This window comes from Medicago sativa, chromosome 6, assembly GCF_051527215.1.
Source record: "Medicago sativa cultivar Bolivia chromosome 6, Bolivia_mono, whole genome shotgun sequence".
Lineage (NCBI taxonomy): Eukaryota > Viridiplantae > Streptophyta > Magnoliopsida > Fabales > Fabaceae > Medicago > Medicago sativa.
The window spans coordinates 66786496-66809081 of record NC_140754.1 but is presented as its reverse complement, the minus strand read 5'-3'; the positions used below and the strand labels follow the sequence as shown (position 1 = coordinate 66809081).

The 22586-nt window shown below is 36.5% G+C and overlaps 2 protein-coding genes across 3 annotated transcripts; one reads left to right on the top strand and one right to left on the bottom strand.

Annotated features, from left to right (window-relative positions):
* Nucleotides 1-9300: 9300 nt before the first annotated feature.
* On the top strand, nucleotides 9301-16845 carry LOC146916470 (uncharacterized). Its single transcript, XM_085718564.1, has 5 exons — nucleotides 9301-9605; nucleotides 12974-13235; nucleotides 13329-13525; nucleotides 14509-14696; nucleotides 16344-16845. The coding sequence occupies exons 1-5, from the start codon at nucleotides 9511-9513 to the stop codon at nucleotides 16628-16630; spliced, it is 1029 nt and encodes a 342-aa protein (XP_085574690.1). The 5' UTR covers nucleotides 9301-9510; the 3' UTR covers nucleotides 16631-16845.
* On the bottom strand, nucleotides 10639-19021 carry LOC146916469 (dehydration-responsive element-binding protein 1C-like). 2 transcript variants are annotated; one of them, XM_085718565.1, is made up of 3 exons: nucleotides 18318-19021; nucleotides 17792-17944; nucleotides 10639-12412 (listed from the first exon to the last, which is right to left on the bottom strand). In XM_085718565.1, the coding sequence occupies exons 1-3, from the start codon at nucleotides 18945-18947 to the stop codon at nucleotides 12374-12376; spliced, it is 822 nt and encodes a 273-aa protein (XP_085574691.1). In that variant the 5' UTR covers nucleotides 18948-19021; the 3' UTR covers nucleotides 10639-12373. The 2 variants fall into 2 exon arrangements, with proteins under 2 accessions (XP_085574691.1, XP_085574692.1); XM_085718566.1 differs by lacking the exon at nucleotides 10639-12412 and having other exon boundaries at nucleotides 15733-17944.
* Between the last annotated feature and the right edge of the window lie 3565 nt (nucleotides 19022-22586).

The window sequence follows — 22586 nt, the reverse complement described above, 5'->3', positions numbered from 1 at the left end:
CGTAGCTTTGAGTTTCCCATTTCACATGGGAATACGTCGGAGCGGGATCGCAACATCTCGTCAAGTACCCCAAATAAAAAAAATATATATTTTTGTTTTAATAATGTAGAAATAAGAAACCAGCATATATGCAGATAACCTAAACCTGTGAGAGTAAGAGAACCTTCCCCCTAAATGGTTCCCGTTGAGTACAACGGATGCGAGGGGTGCTAACACCTTCCTCTCGCATAACGAACTTCCTAACCCATCTCATGGTTCACAGACCATGTTCACCCAAGGTTTTATCGATATTGTCCTTTCCCTCTTTTGGGATAAATAAAGTTCGGTGGCGACTCCATTATCGTTGCGAGTGTTTACACTCGTGGCCATTTCTTTATTTTTCGCGCCGCGAAAATTACTATAGGTCTAAGTTAGCAAAATGCGTGCAAGTTAACAAATAATTTATGATGGAAGTTACAAGACTAACCCTTAAGTTTTTAGTTTTAAATAATAAAGATTAGTGATCTTTTGTCCAAATGAAAAAGTGCACACTTGCTAACTTAAACATTAATGCTATTAGGTTGTTAACAACCATATATATATATATATATATATATATAAGAAAAATTTCCCAAGAGAGCATAAGAAAAGTTATTTGTCATAGTGACCAATTTGTTTGATTATATCAATCTCAGGGAGAATTTTTCACATAAGTATAAAATTTCGAGGTGGGGAGTGTAACATCCCAATTTTAAGATATTATTTATTTACTATTATTTATTATTGTTTATTATTAATATATGTGTTTGAATTGCAGGAATAGTTGGTTTTTAGCAGAAATAGTGGAATTAAGGGGTATTTTGGTAATTTGGAAAGAGAAAAACATTTTAATAATTTAGAGGTGGAGATTAATTTATGAGGTGAGTAGTAACTTTGTAGAATTATTAGAATAGAGGTAATTGGTAAAATAAGAGAATGAAATGAATTAGAGTGGATAATGTTATGACTATTACTTTCCCCACCCTGTGTCTTTCCTCGCGCGCCCTATTTTTTTTCCCAAAATACCCCTTGTCCGGATAACAGAATCCGAACACATTCCGAACTATTAACTCCGGATAAATTCGTGTATTTTGTCACTTCATCCACCCTGATGGATGATGATGTCAGTTATGAATGTATTGATTCGGATTATATAATCCGGAAATTGTAGATAACTTCCGGATTATATAATCCGAAACGTGTAAATCACCCCGTTGAAAGTCAACAAAAGCGGGTGGTGGACGATGGTTCCAGATTATATAATCCGGAAAGTGATAATCCTGTCCGGATTATAAAATCCAGACTGCATCAGTACAGAGGCAGAAGGCATCTGTTTTGGCTAAGCCTCTGTTTTAGAGCAGATTCAGTCAATGTTTTTGGCCTTTGACCATATGCAAACCAAAAAAATCAAATTATAACATCAAAATTAACAATACAATATAATTTTCAAACTTTAATAAAACTTAATTATCCAAATAGTACATAACATAATTATCCAAAATATTCAAACATTAAAATTAAATAAAATACAATCAACCCCTAATAACTACACCCTCAGCACCTCTGCCACCTCTGTCACCACCCTTGCCATCCTCAGTAGCTCCCCGACGATGGTAAACTTTCCCATCATGCACCTCTTTCAACGCATCCTCCAAATGCTGTCATTCCTCAGTCCCTTTCGGCTCGAGACCACTTCTCATCACAACATAGATGTGGTCTCTGATGCGGCTCATCCTTCCACTAAGCTGTAAGTACGCAAGGTCTCCATCCTCCTTAGCAGCTCGCGCATCAAGAATCATACCCAATGAACTGCAGTCTGGAAGAATCATGCGTGGATGGGAATGGCGATAAAACCAATCAATGTATCCATCTACTGCCTCCACATAATGAACTGCAGTCTCTCCCAACATCTGAGGTGTCAACGCATAATCAAGTGCATGCTGAAAGCGGTTTGTGATCTCTGCCAAATTAACGCCAGTAGGTGCACTCTCAAGGGGATGTCTCGGTATGGTCTGAACATACCCAAACTGACAAAGTACCCTCTCTGGCAGATATCTCACCATGCGCTCTCCGAATCTCAGCCATCCAGAGTAAAGGCTGACCTGCTGAAACGGACTTGCCTGACGGTGCGCTCCATATGGGGCCATGACAAACCTCGTCAAATCCAGCGCATCCAGATAGTTTCTTTAGTTGTCTAATGTACCTAAACCAGACAGTGGTAAAAAACACATCGTGCGTGGGTACTGATTCTCTAAATATCCTTCCTAGACATCCTTGCTTCCCATACCTGGGAAGTGGTGAAACACCCAAGACTGCACCAAAGACAACACAAGTTTATATATACAAACCATATACACTTAAATTTAAAAAAATAAAACATAGTTTTTAATTTATAGATGCAACAAAGTCAGGTATCCTGCCACCTGACTGGTGTTCCAACGTGTAGCATTATTGAGCTCCTTATACAAGTGAGCTAGTGCCGCAGCTCCCCATGAAAAACCAGCAACAATCTCAAGGTCTCTAAAGTACTTCAGGTACACAACATCCACAACCCACTGGATCTTGTCACTGAATATCGTGATCCCCACCAAGTACAACAAATATATGCGGACATCCTGGTCCCACAACCTCTCCACCTCCAGAGTCACACCATACTCGGCCGCCAAATCCCTTTGCTCCTTCAAACGGTCCTTTAAGATCCTCTCCAAGTAGCTAAATCGGCAATGTGCATCACCCGAATCAGACCCCAAGTACAACTCCATCCATTCCACCGCCTCATCCCGTGATAAGGACCCGTGGGGCAGGAGCATGCCGTCAATTGGGAGATGTAGCAAATAGGCCACATCATCAAGTGTGACTGTTATCTCCCCAATATGAAGGTGGAAGCTGGAAGTCTCCTCGTGCCACCTCTCCACAAAGGCACAAATCAGATCGTGGTCAAGCAAGCTGTAGCTGGTATCCTGAAGCCAACCAAGGTCGGTGTCATGCAATTTGTTTTTCCACCACAGTGCATTCATGATAGGTTTGGTGTCATTATCATGCATCACATCTATCTTCTTTCCATTGTTGATGCATTTTAATTTTAGACGCCACTGCAAATAATTAAAATTAATAAAGTGAGTTTAAACTCATGGCTTCACAAACAGAAATTACAGTAAATAAACATGCAGATTTAACAGCACATAAACAGGCAATTTCAGATATAAAGTAAGTGAGTTTAACACTAATAAATACCTCGCCATTAGCCGCCTTCCTGGCCACGTGCACATTGTACCTCCATAGCAGGCTAGTCTCGTGTGGGCCACCGGGGTAGTCATCTAGTGGCTCAGGGTCCACCACCTTCTTCTTTCGCCTTTGTTGTGGCTCGACATCTTCCATTTCCTCGTCAGCCTGCAGCTCCTCCTCAAGCTCCTGCTCCTCCATATGCTGCAATTCCACATCAGGCTGCTCCTGCTCCATGTCCATATATTGTTGTTGCTCCGGCTGATGCTCGACATCAGGCTCGACATCAGCACGACGCCGTCTAGCACCCCGATGCCTCGGAGGAACACCACCTTCCTCCTGCAGCCGTTGGCAACGCTCTCTCATACAGGAAGCATGCCCTGCCTCCCTTATGCGCCGAGTATTACAGGTTGAACCTACTGTGACATGCACACAACACAATCAGCACAACGCAGTAGAAAACAGACGGCCAAAACCAATATCGGGTGTTTCCGGAATTTATTTTTCAGAATGTAACAATACAGTCCGGAAAAAGAATTCCGGATTGCTTCAGTTGGTAGAAAAAAAATTCGAACAAATTACTTGCATGCATACAGAAATTGAACTAACCTTCCATGTGATATTCCTCAAGGATTCAAATGTGGTCCGTTTGAGCAAGATTTCACCGATTTTGGTTTCATTTTTGCAATTCGGATTTTGGGATTAGAGGGGGGGGGGAGAGAGAGAGAGAGAGAGAGAGAGAGAGAGAGAGAGAGAGAGAGAGAGAGAGAGAGAGAGAGAGAGAGAATAAGTGAAAAGTGAAACTGTAAAAATGGGGGGTGAACGCCCTTTTATACTTTGAATGGGTCCGAAATATGTAATCCGGACCGGTAGTTAATATTCCGGAATATGTATTCCGGAAGGTAATTTAGTCATTTTTCTAGGGCGCGTGAGAAGGGCACAGGGTGGGAAAAGTAATAGTCTAATGTTATTTTGCTAGAATGAATAAGTGCGCCCAATAGATGTTAAGTACCTAAGCCCAATTTGGTGAGAGTATATAAGGCTAGTGGTAAGTCATAACCCTAGTTTTGGAAATCCCTTGTCCCTTCCCTTCCCTTATCCCTTATTCTTAAAGCTTATACAGTCTAGCTACCACTTAACATAAAAATTTCCCTCTAATTACCTATCATTAAAGTTAATCCTCTAAACCCTAATGTATTTCCCTCATTTTATATGTAAAATTTAAAATTCAAAAATTTCTGGCTAGCATTTGTTATGCACATCTCACTTTCTATGCATATATTAAGGAATTCTTTTAGCACAATTAGCTCCCGGTTTGAATTTCATATATTAAGGAATTCTTTTAGCACAATTAGCTCCCGATTTGAATTTCAAAACATAAACATCTATTATTCCCGTCCCTTGAAACACCCCATCCACACTAACACATTTAATATCCACAAAGCAAAACCTTTAGCTATTTCCAAAGCAACAGTACATTGTAACAACCCATTTTTCAGTAGAATTATTTTAAATATTTATTATGTGTGTTTATATATGCTTGTATGTGATTATTTGTCTCTGTGGGTATTGTATTCGGGATTAGTGGATTTTGGCTTAAGAAGGGTATTTTAGTCATTTTAGACTCTTGGTATTTTGGTCATTTGGTGAGCAAGGGTAAATTAGTCTTTTTATTAATAAGGTTATTTTCAGTGTTTTAAGTGGGAATAATTATTTTTACTAAGTAGTGAGATGTGGTAATTATTTATAGACGGTAATTATTAGTTATTTTGACGGTTTAAGTGTGTAGTAACTTTGGTGAATTAGTTGGTAAGAATATTGAGCTCATTAAGACAACTACAGAATAAGACCATTTGTGTAGTGACTATATAACACTAGTCTTGTGATAAAATTAGGTCATTACATTCATTCACTAATGATGGGATTGAGATTGAAGAAAATAGCGTGCTTCGACAATACATGGAGTACTGTAACACCCATACCAGACGTATTTAGAAAGTCTAGCACGTGCGTTGAATTTAGTACTGGATACATTAGAATATACAACATAACACGTTCGTACAATATCACTACATCATATCTTGTCTAATTTAAAATAAATACATCCTTGAGATCCATATTCTTCATGCTTCGGGTACGAACGAGCTCTTGTTGAAAAATCCATCCGGCTACTACCTTGACGTCCAACCTGATATCTGAAACAAATAAGGATTGGGATGAGACATAATGTCTCAGTGAGTTCCCCTAAATCCTAGGCTATAGGTAACCTCAGGGGAAACCTACGGTCACCACGTGTCTACAATACAACCTGACGGTTGATTATACGTGTGTGGTCATGCTTTCCTAGACGGTAATGCATGCTAGGCCCGTCATAGGCTTATCTCACTTGTTATAGGCTTCACTTCCTATACGTGTCATGGCGGTCGAGGGGGAATCTAAAACCGCATTGCCAAGAATACGCTCTACGTATCGAGGCCTAAACTTATCATGATCATGACACGATTCTAAATCGGACGATTAAGGGAAACCTAAGATCGTCATTGGTATCATGTTCTTTACTTGTTCTATACATGACTTGTACTTTCTTGAAACATCTCATGCTCTTGTTCATAACATAATCACAGTCATAAGAAACATGGTCATACGTAAGTTCATTCATTATTATGTTAGCATTGAACAAACAATCATTATCTTGATTCATTTTACGGAGAGCCCCAAGTGGAGTAACCCCGAGAACAATCCCATCATGACCGATGTACGTACATCGAACTCCCTCGGTGTCGTGCGGGTCCCTTACGGCTTGAACTGTTCCCCTTGAGTCGAGAACCTCCTGTATCCCCCTAATGTGGATAACAAGAGACACGAACACTTACGTCTTGCTTACTTGGTGACATGCGGGTCCCTTACGGCTTGAATCATTCTCACAATGAGAACCCCTTGTATCCTCCTGGCGTGGATAGCAAGAGACATGCCACCTACGATATATTAATCATGGTCTTGTCGTTCCTATAGGATTAACCTATTCATGCTTACATGTTTACCTCGGAACCTTGATCGATCCGATTAATGGTAAAGTCTTACTTGATCATGCTTGTACATTCCTAATCATGGTGGAGAGATTAACTAATCACACCACAACTTAACATGCTTGCTATATCACTCTTGATCATGTGCAAAGAGTTTATACTTCGCGTCTTATCAATCTAACGATTCTTGCTAACTAGCTAGTTCTCGACAACTATGTCGAGGCTCTAGTTTTCCCTTGCTTAAAGAATAACTTGCTACCCGATTCGTCGCATGATTCTCTCGTATGCCATGCCTTACTAACACGCTTAATACTTGCTTCTTTATCATAGAAATCTTGCTTACAATGATCATCATTTAGGACCTTGGTTTGAGGGGTTTACTTTTATAAAAGACTGCACAAAAGATCCAGAACGAAAATCACCGAATCTGTCAGAACGAGCAAGCAGTGCCAGAAGACACCACTTGCTCGCCATGGCGAGTAAATTCATGTGGGAGGCGAGCAGCTACTCGCCATGGCGAGTTGGAGGCGAGCAGGACCCCCTGTTCTGCCTTCTAGCTCGCTGTGGCGAGTTATGACAGTCTAGAACATGTAAAAATGGTATTTTTGACCTAAAAACCTCAAACCAAGTGTCTCTAAGTATATTCGAACATATTTGATCATAGGAAACTTGTAAAACATTCATTTGGCAAGTATAAACATGTTCAGTATGCATGGCAAGAAAAGGGGTAACTAGCATCTTACATAACCCTAGAATTTTACATAGTTTTCACAATATTCTAGCATGGCATAATCATAATCCCAAAGGGTGGGAAAACTAACTATGGAACTCACCTAATGATATGTACATGATCCTCAAGCTGTCAAGCATCGTCACTTCACATCCACAAACTCCATGATGCATGCTTCCACACAAGCTTCCATGCACAAGCACCCAAAACCCTAACCTCTTAAACATTAACCAAGCCCTAGCTTCCATAATCACATACCTTTGAGAACCAAAGTGAAAGAAGAGTTCAATCCAAACCATAGAGTCTCCATAATAACCTTAAAGCCTTAAATCCAAACCGTAGTTGCTTCTTGCTTGTTAAGTTGCTAACAATCCATGCTTGGTTCACTTCTAACAAACTTGGAAGAATTGTTTCAAAGGAGAAGAGATGGGATGAACTTCATGAGAGGTGGAAAAGAGAAATCAAACCTTAACCAAGCTTCTACTTGTATAAGAGATCATGAGGGAGCAATATTAATTCACTTGCCATGGAGAGGAAGAAGATTTGGTGGGGAGGAAGAGAAGAGAAGGCGTGAGAAGGAAGAGAGAAGGGAGAGCAAAAATCCAACTCAAAACCTAGAGAGAGAAAGTCAAAGAGGAAATGAGATATTTTGTGCCCAACACAAATAAATATCCCTTAAACGTGCAATTACCAAAATGCCCTTGCCTCAAGCGTGCTTAAAACGACTCTGATACTTTTCCCGTATAAAGCTGACATCTCATAAGATATTTTCCATTAACTTACTTTTCCATGAATTTAATTCCTCTGGCACGATTAACGGGTAATATACCGATACTGACAGGCGGGATATTACAAGTACCGCAACTAGAAGAACAATTTTTTGTGTCCGTCATCTCTATATGTGAAAAGCGATTCAAATGAAGATGAAGGAATGATGGAACAAGATGATGATTCAATTTGGGGAGGAAGAAGGATTAGAGGCTGATTCAATTTGGGGTGGGAAATCAATATGGAGATTTTACAAATTAGTGTTCTTCAATTATATAGATGTTTTATTTTAAAATTTTAAATTATAATTATTTAATTTGTTTAGTTTTAATATTAATGACATGGAAATTAGGTGTTTAATAATATACCATGTAAGCAATGCTACGTAGAATCCACATCATTAATGAGCACGCCACTCCAAGAAAAAAAGAAAGAAAGAGGGGGATTAAAATCTTTTGTTAACTTTCTAACATTGGGGATCAAAATGCTGAATTTCAAAATAGGGACATAAAAATATAATAGGATTAAAAATACGAGGATCAAAATTGCATTTAAACAAAAAAAATTAAGAATGAAAATTATGCGTTTTTTTTTTGTAACGACGAAAAGTTGAAAACAATCCCGTTCCTCTGTAGAAACTAAAAATAAAATTTCATAATAATTTTTCTACAATTTTTTTGACAAAAGCCGTCTGTGTCTCAGATATTAAACTCCCCATCACCGTTCGTAAACGATTAGCTAACACTTTCGACAAAATTTTGTAAAGAAATAGGGCGGAAATCATTCAACCGCTGAGGACTATCCACCTTAGGAATAAGAGCTATAAAAGTAGAATTTATACCTCTTGTTAACCTTCCATTCTTGTGAAAATCAGTTATGGAACACATCACACCCCCTTTGACATCTTCCCAAAAATCTTTTAAGAAGCCAAAATTCACATCATCTGGTCCAGGAATTTTGTAGCTGTCACAATCCCAAACTGGACTTTATTTTTTATTAATTTACCCAAAATACTATTTATAATAGAGTTTAACGGTGGTGGATTGACAATTAAACTTTGCACACATGACCAATCAACATAAGGGACCAACTTTGCACACTTGAAAACTAAAATAAACATAAGGGACCAACTTGAAAACTAAAATAAACATAAGGGACCAACTTGAAACTTTCAAAACGTAAGGGACCAACTTGAAAACTTTTAAAACGTAAGGGACCAACTTGAAACTTTCAAAACGTAATGGACCAACTTGAAAACTAAAATAAACATAAGGGACCAAACATGCAATTAAGCCTAAATTAAATTATAGTAAGATTAACAAGTATTGTCATCTTTTGTATATTCATTTAAATTAGAAACAAACTAAACACATTAACCACATATACTTCTATTTAATTAGACAATAAGACATCCATTTAATTTAATCATCATTTAATTTTGGTAACACAAATAGTTTATTTATTACCAATCAATAATAATAATAAATAAGAAAACAATAATGTTGTATATGTAAGATTTCATCATCATTCATCATCACCAATCTCTTCACAAGATTCTCCTCTCTTCCAACTCGCTCTCAGTTGACTCATTCTCATCTCATCCCTTTCCAGATCAATCACAACCAACCACCACTTCCTCCGCCGTCAATGCAAATCTCACCGTTGATTCTCGTCGGAACTTCTTCCTCTCCCATATCTCGGGAATAACCAAACCTTCCTTTTGACTTTCGCTTTTCGGCGATTTTAATGGCTCTCTTTCGCTCTCTTGTGGTTTTTGTAGTTCTCTGTTCATTCCTCCTCTCCGTTGATGCTAGTGATGGAGATACCGATCCGATTTACAAGTAATCTCTCTCTCTCTCTCTCTCTCTCTCTCTCTCTCTCTCTCTAAAAATAATAAAAATCGAAGTTTTTGCTATGAATTTTTTACTTTAAGAACTTGACATGATTTTGGCTTCATACAATTTGGTGTTTTAATATATGTAGCACCGACTCTTCTTATCGAAGAAGTGTTTGGTGTCCGATACGTGTCAGTGTCATGACTCTCACACATGTGATTTCATTGAATTATGTAATTTTCTGAGTTACCTCAAGGGATTAGTATTTGCAATTGTGTGTGGGATAGATTGGTTTAAAGGAAAAATAGTATGTACTCCCTCCAGTCACTATTATAAGCAAATTTCTACTTTTTAGATTCATTCAATAAATGATGTATATGGTCTATATTGCAGACCACATACATCATTTATTGAATGAACCTAAAATGTAGAAATTTGCTTATAATAGTGACCGGAGGGAGTAGTTGATTTTTTGGTTGATATTTAGGTTTCTAATGCTTGCTATAATTGCAATTAATGATGATGATGCATTTTTGGTATGTTTAGTGGTTTGATATCATTTGTTAAGCATGGATTGTGAGTGTGAGATTAGAATTTATTGGTTTCGACTAAAGTAATAAATTTATTTTAGAGGGTATAGGGAACAATCTAAATTCTCAATCAATGATGGATAAATCAATGGTTGATATTATATTTAAAGCATGGATGTGTTGGAATATCAGCCATTAAAGTTGACTTGAGATTATTTGCTTTATTTTCTAAAATGAATTGCTCATTTTTTATAATGGTAACTGTGATGATTAAGAGATGTTCAATACCTTATTTTTGTTTGGAGATGTCCGTTTGGATTGAGCTTATATTGAGCTTATGAAAAATAGCTTATGCAAATAAATAAGCTTTTATTTATTATTCATAAGCTTGTTAAGGTAGTTTATGAAAAAACAACTTATGAAGATACAACTTTCCTTAGTGAGAACTTATGAATTAATATAAAAGCTTATTTATTTGCATAAACTATTTTTCATAAGCTCAAAATAAGTTCAATTCAAATGGGGCCTTTGTACTGTTGAATTCATTCTTGCTTGCAGAAATCTTTTCTCAGTACCAGAACATGTTACAGCATGATATACAGTAGACGGTACTTATGTGGCACAGCTTATATAGTATTAATGCACTGTATGCATGGATCTTCGCAATTGAGATGTTCAAGAAAACAGTTGGCGGCATTAATGATTCATCACTATTTTGTTGCCAATGTTTAACTAGCATCAGGCACCCTTCATTTTCCTAGCATCACGTGCCTTTATTTTTCTTAAATTTGGGTTTGGGACTAAATGAACCTTACAAATCCGGCTATTAAGGTGAGGGATGCTACTCGGACAAACACATTTTCAAGCCATATCTCATCTAATGTGGGACTTTCAACAATTTTCTAGAAATATTGTGTCAGTTTATTTACTTGAGTGTTAAAGGTTTTGTTTTTAATGCATTTCTTAATTTACCATGCTAACAATAAAGAACTTGTTTATGTCAAAAAAAATTATATATAGTTTATTGCAACATTACCAAGGTCCATTTTCTTGAGTGATGATTGATAAATCCTATATCAGTGACCATGCAATCAGTAAAGGGTGAACTTCTCAAATATTATATATCATAGATTTTAAATGTTATTGTTAACTTTGATGGCATGTCTTGTTTGTGGTGGAACACCACAACTATTGATAAACAATAATTGCTGGTATACCTAGTTATTTTCTTTTTATAACAACGAGTGTCATTGTGGCACATTATCTGTTTTATTCTAAACAGATTTTAGATTATAAAAACTGATAGGCCTGTATACTTTAAGGTTATAAGGGGTAAACTATTCTTTTCTGGTATTGGTTGCATTGAAACCTCTCCAGAATGAAAAGAAATTGAATTTAAGGAAGATTTGATGTCAGTTTTAGCCCCATGTTGTACTGAAATCTATATTGTAGTTTTTGGGTTGCACAATACAAACATTAGTGTCAGTGGCTTTATTATCGTTGTTAGAAGCCTGGTCTGCATTTCATCATAGTCTAGGATCATTCATCGAATTTCAAAGTTCAAACTTAATTGTATTTGCAGCATGTATCATTTACTTTTTTTAACACATTCAAAAGAAAATTTAATCTTTACAATATTTTGTGTGTCCCCATGTGCTTTGCCACTTTCTAACTACACCCTTCACAACATCGTGTGTACAACATTGTAGCATTTTGATATATGAAAATCAGGTGTTACGTGCTTATGCAACATCAGTCATGAGTTATGTTCAAAAATTCAAAAAATTCTCTCTCAGCTAACTCAGAATCACAAGTTTATGCTCTAGGTATTAAAATCGAGTTAACCCAGCTTAAAAAAATCATTTCTCTTTAAACTCCGGTAGACTCACATGTCTACGACAAAATTATGCTCCCCCGAGCATGCCTTGAATGATAGTAATTTTGTGTTTTTAAAAAACCCAAAATGCTACAGTGATTTTTTTGTTCCTGAATGCACAAAACATTTACCTCACAGTTGCAGCACTTGATTCTGTAGATGCATCTAAAGTGCTAATGTGAACCTGTCTGAATTTTAAGGGACAAAATCAATTCTGTAGGTGCATCTAACATGCTAATGTCAACTCATCTTAAAGGAGGTGAACAAAGCTTATTGAGTCTCAACCCTGTAGCTTCTTGCATAATTGTAGTCTCAACATTTTAGTATGAACCCATCTCCAAAGGAGGTGAATGAAGGTCTATTAAGTATCAACCCTGTTCCCTGCCTGTATAAATGAAGCCACGAACCTGTAAACATGAACAAACTCATCATTGGAAGTTGCAATTTTCTTGTGAACCCAGCAGACCAATGGTTTTAGATAGGGCATCCCGGTGCACTAAAGCTCCCGCATACGCATTGTCCGAGAGGGGGTCCCACCAATTGGTGTATTGCACGCAGCCTTGCCCTGTTTTACACAAGAGGCTGTTTCTAGGACTTGAACCCGTGACCTTTCATCACGTGACAACAAGTTTATGGATTTTAAATAAAAGAAGAGAAATGATGTGGGCTTTGAATATGATATGGTGTAATATTGTTGTTAATTAACATGATATAATAACTTGTATGCTCTTTTTATATACTGAGTTGTGTACTTCTCTTGTTTTTTGTGAACTTATCCACAATTTTGAATTGTAATGTTATCTCGTCCAGATTTGTTTGTTGCGTGCAGAATATATCAATTTGGGTTTTGTGGTTTGGTTTATAACTAGGTTAGAATGTGGAATATTTACTGCGTACATAATATTAAATCATGTGATTATATAAAATAGATGTACTTAGCATATTTGATCTTGACTATTGAATTTCAGGGGTTGTGTAGAACAGTGCGAGAAATCTGGATGTGTAGGGGATAGATGCTTTCAACATTGTAAATTCTCATCAGATGGAAAACCAATTGATGGTCCGTGGTATATGCACGAACCACTTTACCTGGAGTGGAAACAATGGGACTGTCGCACTGATTGTCGGTATCACTGCATGCTAGCCAGAGAGGAAGAAAGAACAAAGCTTGGTGAAACGCCTGTCAAGTATCATGGAAAATGGCCGTTTAGGCGCATTTATGGGATTCAGGTTCGTTCATGAATAGCCTATGAAAAGTTCAGGGTAATAGTTTGCTATTTTGGTTGTTTTGTTTTCTGATTGTAGGATGTATATTTGTTTCAGGAACCTGTGGCTGTTGCTCTGTCAGCCCTAAATCTTGCTATGCAGTTTCATGGCTGGGTATCCTTCTTTATTCTTGTTTACTACAAGTTGCCTTTGAGGCCAGACAAGAAAGCTTATTATGAGTACACCGGCTTGTGGCATATTTATGGGATTCTTTCGATGAATGCATGGTTGTGGAGTGCTGTTTTTCATAGTAGGTAAGTTGTTCACTTTATTTGTTCTTACTCTAGTCTGGGCTGTATGCGTGTATATATTAAAGGCAAAATATATCATACTGTTGTTTAAGTTTTTTAGCTGTACTAAACCCACTTGGGTTGGCCTGGTTTTGTTGCCTTGGGACCTTGGAGTGTACACCTCCTCAAGGTCTCAGGTTCGATTCTCCCCGGTGCCAATTTTGGTGGGATAGTTTAGCTTCTTCAAAAAAAAAAAGTTTTTTAGCTGTACCATTAGTCATTCAAGTTTTTTTTTGGTCATATATAGATCATTTATGTTTTACTACGCATACACTTCTTTTCTACGACACATTCTGTTACAAATATACACGTGTTGGTTCTGTTACTGATGTAGCATGACCAAAGTTGGCCACTTATCCTATGTTTACCCATGTCCTACATGTAACTCTTCCCCATTTTAGAATTTCGTTACATGGTTTTTGAAAATAGCGTGCAAGAGAGAAAAGGATTATACTGTGTAGCCCTGTAGTTGTTTGTCATGCAATATTTTGCCCCAAATCATTTAATCTAATTCTAGAATAGACAATAGTTAAATGTTGAAGATGGGAAGTGGGTACATTTAAGATAAGTGGCCAACCCCATACTCATCAGTAACAAACACCTGTGTGTTTTTGTAACAGAACGTGTGAATAAGGGTATCAGTGTGCATGTAATGGGACTTAAAGGACCTATGTGGGACAAAAACACTTAAAGGACTAATTTGATACAATTAAACAACTTAAAGGAACACAATGTGTATTTTGTCTTGATTCAAGTTATGTTTCAGTATTAATGTACTAGCTTAATCCTCGGTTGTCGTTTCTTTGCGGTGCCTCAGTATTGATTTTCTTTGTATTGTATGTTTTGACTAGGCTTTTATATGAATATGTATTTCTTAAATATGAATTTATCCTTTTATTTTTATTTTTCGGTCTTTGATGTGTACTTGAATCTTTTATTATTTGTAGAGCTGTGGATTTAACAGAGAAGCTGAATTATTCTTCTGCTGTTGCTTTGCTTGGATTTTCCCTCATTCTAGCAATACTTCGAGCTTTTAATGTGAGGGATGAGGCAACAAGAGTCATGGTTTCTGCTCCCTTGGTTGCTTTTGTGACAACTCATATCATGTATCTGAATTTCTACGAACTGAATTATGGTAATCTCTTAAATTTAAATGCAATGCTGTTAGTGTTTTTCTGTTTGTCTTTTGAGTTACGCTTCTTACAGTTTTTGTGTTCCGTTCCCTACTAGATTCATGGTTAATGATTTCTTGATTGCTTTTTGTGACAACTTTTTGATAGAACCTGGTACCAAACAAATACTTTATTGATAGTACTTCTGAGAATTGAAATTTAACCAGAATGTTACATACACATACAGAACAATAGATACAGAAGAGTACAAAGGGAAATATTGTAAAAAACTAATTTCCTCCCCAACTTTGTAAGAGCTTGATCTCTCCCACCCAATAACCACTCAATAACTTCTAGATACCGTTACAAACACACAACTGACAAACAATTAATTGATAAAACATAACTGCTATTAACTGTCTTTAAATCATAACTGCCACAAAACCGAGCTTGTCAATTTTAGTATTATTAGTGTCTCCTCGTAGTGTTTCTTTATGAGAGGTCTAACAGTATCCTCTATCTGAATATCTACATACTTGTGTAACTAATATTTTATTTTCAAATGAAACCTCTGTGAGTAGCACATGTTACGATTTTTATGCCAACACTAATAATCTATACATGTCATCTTTGGATTGAAAATGCAATCGTTAGAGAAAATTGGGTTAGTCCTCGTTGTAAAAGAGATAGTGGAGCCTTGTTTTAGGTGGTAATAACGTGTGGTGGACGTCTAAAAAAGCGCATGTATGGAGAGTTGATCGGATGAATGATAGTCCAATAGTTAGAGGTAACGAAAGACCAAATAAAACTATAGGCTAAACCATTAAGAGTGACTTAGAGGGTATTTGGAAGAGGTTATGTAAATGACCTATGACGTCTCCATAAGGTGTTTGTGGTTTATTTTCACAAAGTCCTCCTTTCCCTCATATTGCTTATTCTTCTAAACGTTTTTCAGTTCATGCAGAGTTTATCCTTATTCTCTAATCGACTGTATAAAAAGCTTATATACCTGCACTTAAGCATTTATTATTCCCTCTGTTCCAGAACTTTGGTAGTTCATTTTCTTATTTTATGTTATTTTTTTGCACACAAAATTGGTGTTTTATAAAACTGAAATATAATAAGCTTTTCCCTATTTTCCCTTAGAAAACCAAGGGCATACATTAAATGTATTTTTATAAGATTTTTCAAAATGACTAGTTATTTAATTATGTTTTTAAGAGTAATGCAATCTTAATTTATTTATTATTACTGAATCTATGCACTAAAACTTCAAACTATCTTAGTTAAATGACAGAGGTAGTATTGGATAAACGTTTCATTATGATGTATATCCAAATGTCCCTTTAGAGAATTTTTTTTTTTTTTTTTGAGAGGATGTCTCTTTAGAGATTTTTATTTTCTGAGAGGATGTCGCTTTAGAGATAAATAGTCTAATCATTAGAACAGACAGATTACATTTTATGACATTAATTGATCTTTGTAGTCGACCCACCCAGTTTCAAAAAGTTTTGATTGTTGTAGTTATAGTAGCCCTGTAGCAGTAGTGTTGAATGTGACACAGGAATGCTGATGCGATTCCTTCTCATATTAATTTAATTTGACTATGGTCTGCATCAATCATGTAGTACTATCTTGGAGAGTGACCTAATGCATCGACTGTTTTTCAGGTTTGAACATGAAAGTTTCCATGTTGATGGCTGTTGTCCAGCTTCTTATTTGGGCAATTTGGGCCGGTGTTTCCAGCCATCCAGCACGATGGAAATTATGGACAGTAGTGGTGGGAGGAATAGTTGCTATGATCTTGGAGACATATGACTTTCCACCTTACATGGGATATGTGGATGCTCATGCAGTATGGAATGCAGCAAACATTCCTCTCACATTCCTTTGGTGGAGTTATGTAAGAGATGATGCTGAGTTTAGAACCTCTGCTCTCCTTAAGAAGGTTAAATAGTGCTGTTGAATAATGGAGACAGAAGGGTGGATCAGATGCTTACATTCATATGCTTACTTTGATTTGTATATTACAACTATTTTCCTTTTCCTCGTGTCAGGCATTTTTTTAAGTGCTTAACACGATGGCTTTTATGTTTTTGAGTTTGTAACTCTTGTTTTCCTCATATATGGGGTATACTTTGTTACTGTAATTTAAATTTTCAATTCCTTCCATACCTTTTTAAGTACATGCTTGGATTGATGGTTGTATTGACAAAATCACAATGATCCATCACGATCTTGACAAAAATTACACTTTAGTTTTTACAAAATCACAATTTCATCATGATTTTGTCAACCACACCACCTATCCATCCAAACATACGCCAAATTCTTAAACCCCATCCCCTTTTTATTAAACACTCGAGTTAATAGACCCATTTTGGATTGTAATTTTTTTTGGCCGTTTAGTTATTCTCCACAAGGCTTCCGAAACATAACCAAACTTGTCCCCTTGGACATTGGTATAAATATTAGTTAATCAGCTCGGGGAGTAAAAGGTTAGTATCAAATTTTAAAGGATATTTTCAAAATAATAGTATTTAAAAGAGAAAATAATCATAGCAAAACAGTCTTTTGTAGGTTAATCTTGGATTTCCTTAAAGAAAATGCGTGTTAAAAATTGTGTTGAATAGAGTAAAATTAGCTGCCATTTGTTTTTATTTTAGACTGTCAAATTAAGAATGGTTTTTGCTTTTATATTCAAAAGTCAATGGAGTACACTCTATTGAATAAAGATGGAATGCTTTTAAAGACAAGTTGGTGAAGACATGGGATGACTTTAAGGCCAAGTGCATGTGATACTCTGAAATATTTGACATGGTATGATCTAGTCTTTCTTTTATGGCTCCATACTTTAGTCAGTTTTTAATGCAAAACTAATATTTGGCATGCTTTAGGCCTCAATAATTAGATTCATAGGAATGAAAGCTAATACAGTTATTGATGAAGGAAAGCATTTAACTGGTGAGGATTAGTTTTGATTCTTTCTGCTATCTATAAACATGCCTTTCTGAGTCAAACACATGAGGAAATTACTGAGTATATCAGTCACTGGCTCCTGTTAAAGTAGTAAATTCAGAATATGACCATTGAAGTTTTATTCATTTTTCTTTTGTACCTTTCTTTGCCATGAAGAAAACAAAGAAAATAGAAAAGCAGGGTTCGCAGTCACGACAACAATCAGGATCCTTGACAATATGGTGAAATGCGGCGAATGCACCCCAATTGTAGTCATTGCCCAGGTCTTGGTAACAGACTTTTTTTTAAAGTCCTACAAAAGAGAAGAGAAGATTAAGACAAGATACACTATATTACCTCCCTCAACTTAGTGTAAAGATAGCAATAGATTATATGTTCTATGTCAAAAGCTGAAATTCCAAGTGAAAAGATTACATTTGGAAATTCCAAAATTATATTCTTCTTTCATATATAATAAAAATCATGAGATGCACTTTATGCTTGATTAATGATTTAATAATTCAGAAAAAAAAGCTATAAAAAGAAATTCCTTTTTGATTTCAACCTATGTATATGCAGTGTTTATGCTACCAATTAAAAATGTTGTAGTATAGACATTTCCTATTCTACAATCCAAAAAGGAAAGTAAACCAAAGACATGAAATTTAAAAGTTCCATAGTGATACCTCATCATCTTGAAAATCTTCTGCAACAATATCTTCATAGTCATGATACTGAAAGCTATGTGTAGGGGACATCAACGCCATATTCCTCCACAACTCAGGCATATTCAACATTTCCGGCTCTTCTTCCACTTCCACACAAAACATATTCAGCTCCTTTGTGGCGACAACAGCTACAACAGTGTCAATGTCGCTGGTCATTATAGTACTGTCTGGTCTAAACGCTTCGGCGGCTTTTGTAGCAGCCTTTTGAATATCTTTTATCGCGGAAGTTGCTGGAATAGGAAGCCGCCACACTGAGTCTGCGAAATTGAGACAAGCGTAGCGTCCCCTCAATGCCATTGCGGCAACATCGTGGGCTCGGGCTGCCATCTCGGCGGTTGGAAAAGTCCCAAGCCAAATCCTAGTCTTTGTGTTGGGCTCCCTCATTTCACAAACCCATTTATCTAAGTTCCTCTTCCTCACACCTCTATAGACCGGGTGGCGAGTTTCCTTAAATATCTTCCTCCCTGCTCGCTTCTTCGGGTTGCTTGCTGCTAACCGCACCTCAGAATCCGGTGATGATGCGTCAAAGGGAGAAAAATCTTTTGAGTAAATGGAGTGTGAATAGGAAGAGTTGTTGGTATTAATCATATATATGTATGTGTTGGATAGAGTGGAAAATGGTGTTGAGAGGCAAAGTGGGAATTGGAGAGAGAGTTTGTTTTAAGAGAATGAAGAGTAAGGTGTGTTATATGGTGCCGTTTAGCCTGGGAAAGGCTAGTTTTTTCCCACCATGGGAAAGCTTTTTTCTGGCCATTAGATCTAGTGAAGAACACATCTTTATCATGGACTGTCAGTATTAAATCTAACCACTCATCTTCCTCCTTGCCCCACCACCACCACCTCACCGGATCTGTTCTAAACCTTTTACACTGACTGAGTAAACAAATTCAATTCAATTCAAAGTATAAACCCATAATTCAAATCGAATTCCTCATCATAAGACACATAAACAAATCATAGAAACTAAATGCAAATTCAAGCTTATTGTATTCCAATAACAGCTGAAACTAAGTAAAATCATCCAGAAATTATTTACTATATGCATCTGATAACAATCCAATCCTCTGTGATTGAATCAACCCCATCAAACAAACCAGGCCATCTCACTTTAGTAGCCTGTAAAAAATTTCAAACAAATTAAATCATGAGGTGAATTCATCACACTCCATGAATTCCAACATAAGAAAAGATTGAAAATTTACAACATTCAAAATCAAAAATGAAAAAACCAAAAATTGCTTTGACATTGAATGAGAGAGAGAGAGAGAGAGAGAGAGAGAGAGATGGAGGAACCTTGAGAGCAGAGAGAGAGCTTTCTCCTCAGCTATCACAGATGACTCCATCGAAGTCCAAAGTGTAAGAGGGAGGACGGTGCCTTGGTGGCGGCGCCGGCGAAAGGGAGATGGAGGGGCGGCGGCAGACACGGAGGTTTAGAACAGATCCGGTGAGGTGGTGGTGGTGGGGCAAGGAGGAAGATGAGTGGTTAGATTTAATACTGACAGTCCATGATAAAGATGTGTTCTTCACTAGATCTAATGGCCAGAAAAAAGCTTTCCCATGGTGGGAAAAAACTAGCCTTTCCCAGGCTAAACGGCACCGTGTTATATATATAGGGAAACATGGTTGGGTTTGAAGGAAAGAATAAGGTAACAGGCAAGTGTTTGTGAGTGTGTGTGTTTTGTGTGAGCGAGCTAGTTGCCAAGTTGGAGGCTTTGTGATTGGTTAAGAAAACATTTGGAAAGAGAAAGGGAAACAGATGAGAAAAGAGTAGGGACAGAAAAAAAGTGCTTGTGTGTCACAGTTACAATGAAAGAGGAACATTTGGCTCAAAACAAGCCACGTTAGCAAAATATCTATGCTAGCAAAATAGTATAATGAGCAATGTTATTTGAACATCAATTTGATTGACAACCACATTGACAACCATATTTTTACAAAGAAAACTATGTGTTGACACGAAAACCAAAGCAATAGAGAGAGAAAGTAAAAATATAATGTAAGTATGAGAGAGAAAGTTGTCACAAAAGTTTTTAGAAAATGGTTGTACAAATATCATTTCTCTACTATATATGGTTCTTAGGGAATGCACTATTTTTGGCTTTTCATTCCTTTTTATAGTTTTTATATATAGTTAAGAAAAAGTATTGTTGGGAATATGCTATATACTATTGTATGCTCAATGTGATCATTTGTGAGGAAAATGTTGCATTTTATTGTATGTTTGTTTGTTTTAGTATGAATATCTGTTGAAAATTGCTCTTCTCAAAACAGAAATTGCTCATTCTCAACCGAACTTTCTAAAATATTCCTCACGTGACTTAAGTCACGCAGGGGTTAAACCTAGCGTGATTTAAGTCTCGTTGGAATACAACCTACATGACATAAGTCACGTTCGACATATTCAGCGTGAGTTAAGTCACGTGGCACCCTTTTATAGATTAGACATCAACTTATCTCTCTATTCTTTTCCATTTCTCATCTCAAATCACTAAAAACTCTCCCAAATCATCCAAACCTCAATTTCTTCAAATTCAAATCAACCAAAACTCAAATAACAAGTAAGTTTTCATAATCAAACACTATTAACATTTTATGTATGTATGTGTGTGTGAGTGTGATTTTTCCTCTTAAATTAGATTTTTTTTAGTTTTAGGGTTTGTTTAAATTTTGATTTTTTGGCAAGAAATGATATAATGTTTACATGTAAATGACTTATATTGCTTAAATGTTTAGATATTTACATGTTTATGTTGTAGTTTTGAGTTTTAGGGTTTATGTATAATTTGCATTCCAAGTGTTTGATGAAATGACTTATGTTGTTTAATTTCTTATGGTGTAGATCTGAAACACTGTACAATTTGTTCAGCGTTCAAGTACACTTCAATGGTCCCATATTCTTTCAAGGTTCGGGACGATGTCACGTTAAAAGATCTGAAGGATTAACTGAATGAAATCAACCAAGGACTCAACCCCGAAGACACGAGGAGGGTGAAAGACGTTCAGTATGGACGTCTCGGGTTATTGCAGTCTGACAAGATAATGTTCACAAACGACAATTGCGTGAGGAGCATGTTCTTCGTATTTCGTCAGCACCGTCTGTTCCCGAGGATTGAGATGGATGCTACGTTGCTGAGATCACATGAAGATATTCTCAATAGTTTAATTCTGCCACAATATTATGTTTAGGTAGCATCATCATTATGTAATGTCTTTATTTTGTTGGAACTTAAGTTTAATTCATGGAAGTTTGCTAAGAATGTTGGTATTAAAGTGTCTTATACTTAGCGTAAAGGTTCGCAAGTCTCTTTGAAAACTCGCAAGAATGAAGATAACACAACATGTATTCTGCTGAATCAACTATATAGGTTTTTACATCGAATTCCTTCTTATAAGATGAGTGTCACAAAAGGGAATGCACTTCTAAGATGTTTTTTGTGCTTGATCATGCTCCTGTGTCAATGGAAACTTGTCAGTTGGCATAGTAGGATTAAGTTTAAAAAAATGTATTAGAATGCATTCCTTTTTGCCTTGAATGGCTTAAGCTTGAAGAAAATCGTAATAATTCAATCAGAAAAAGCCAATGCAATAGGATAATAAACACTTACTTGATTTTGGGGTTGTAATTGGCGTTGAATGGCTTAAGCTTTGAGAAAATCACAACAATGGTGATCAGAACCGAAATAATGAAGTTTTGGGAATTCCTTTGGTGTTGTTTTGTTTTTATAATAGAACCCAAAACGAGTTAAATCACATTGAAATCAGCCATGTACCGAGCGTGACTTAACTCACGTTGGTTATACACCTACATGAGTTAAGTCATGCAAGGGTATTTTGGGAAGTTCGGTTGGGAGTGAGCAATTCTTGTTGTGAGAAGAGCAATTTTCATACCTGTTCATATTGATCGAAGAACAATGTACCAGGTCATTTCTCAAGTCACTAGCTTTAATACGAGACTATTACATTTCCACACCCTATGCCATTCTCACGCGCCCTGCAAAAAAAAAATACAAAAATGCCCTTCGGATTCTGAAATCCAAAATAATACGAAAGTTAGTTCGAATTTTATAATATGGACATTTTTGATATATATAAGAAAAATCACCCCTCTCTAAAGTTACAGTTTTACATTTACACATTTTCACTTTCTCTCTCTCCCTTATCCCAAAATCCAAACCACACAACTTTGTCCAAAGTTGGAGTTTTTTTTTGCTCAAAATCATCACATTC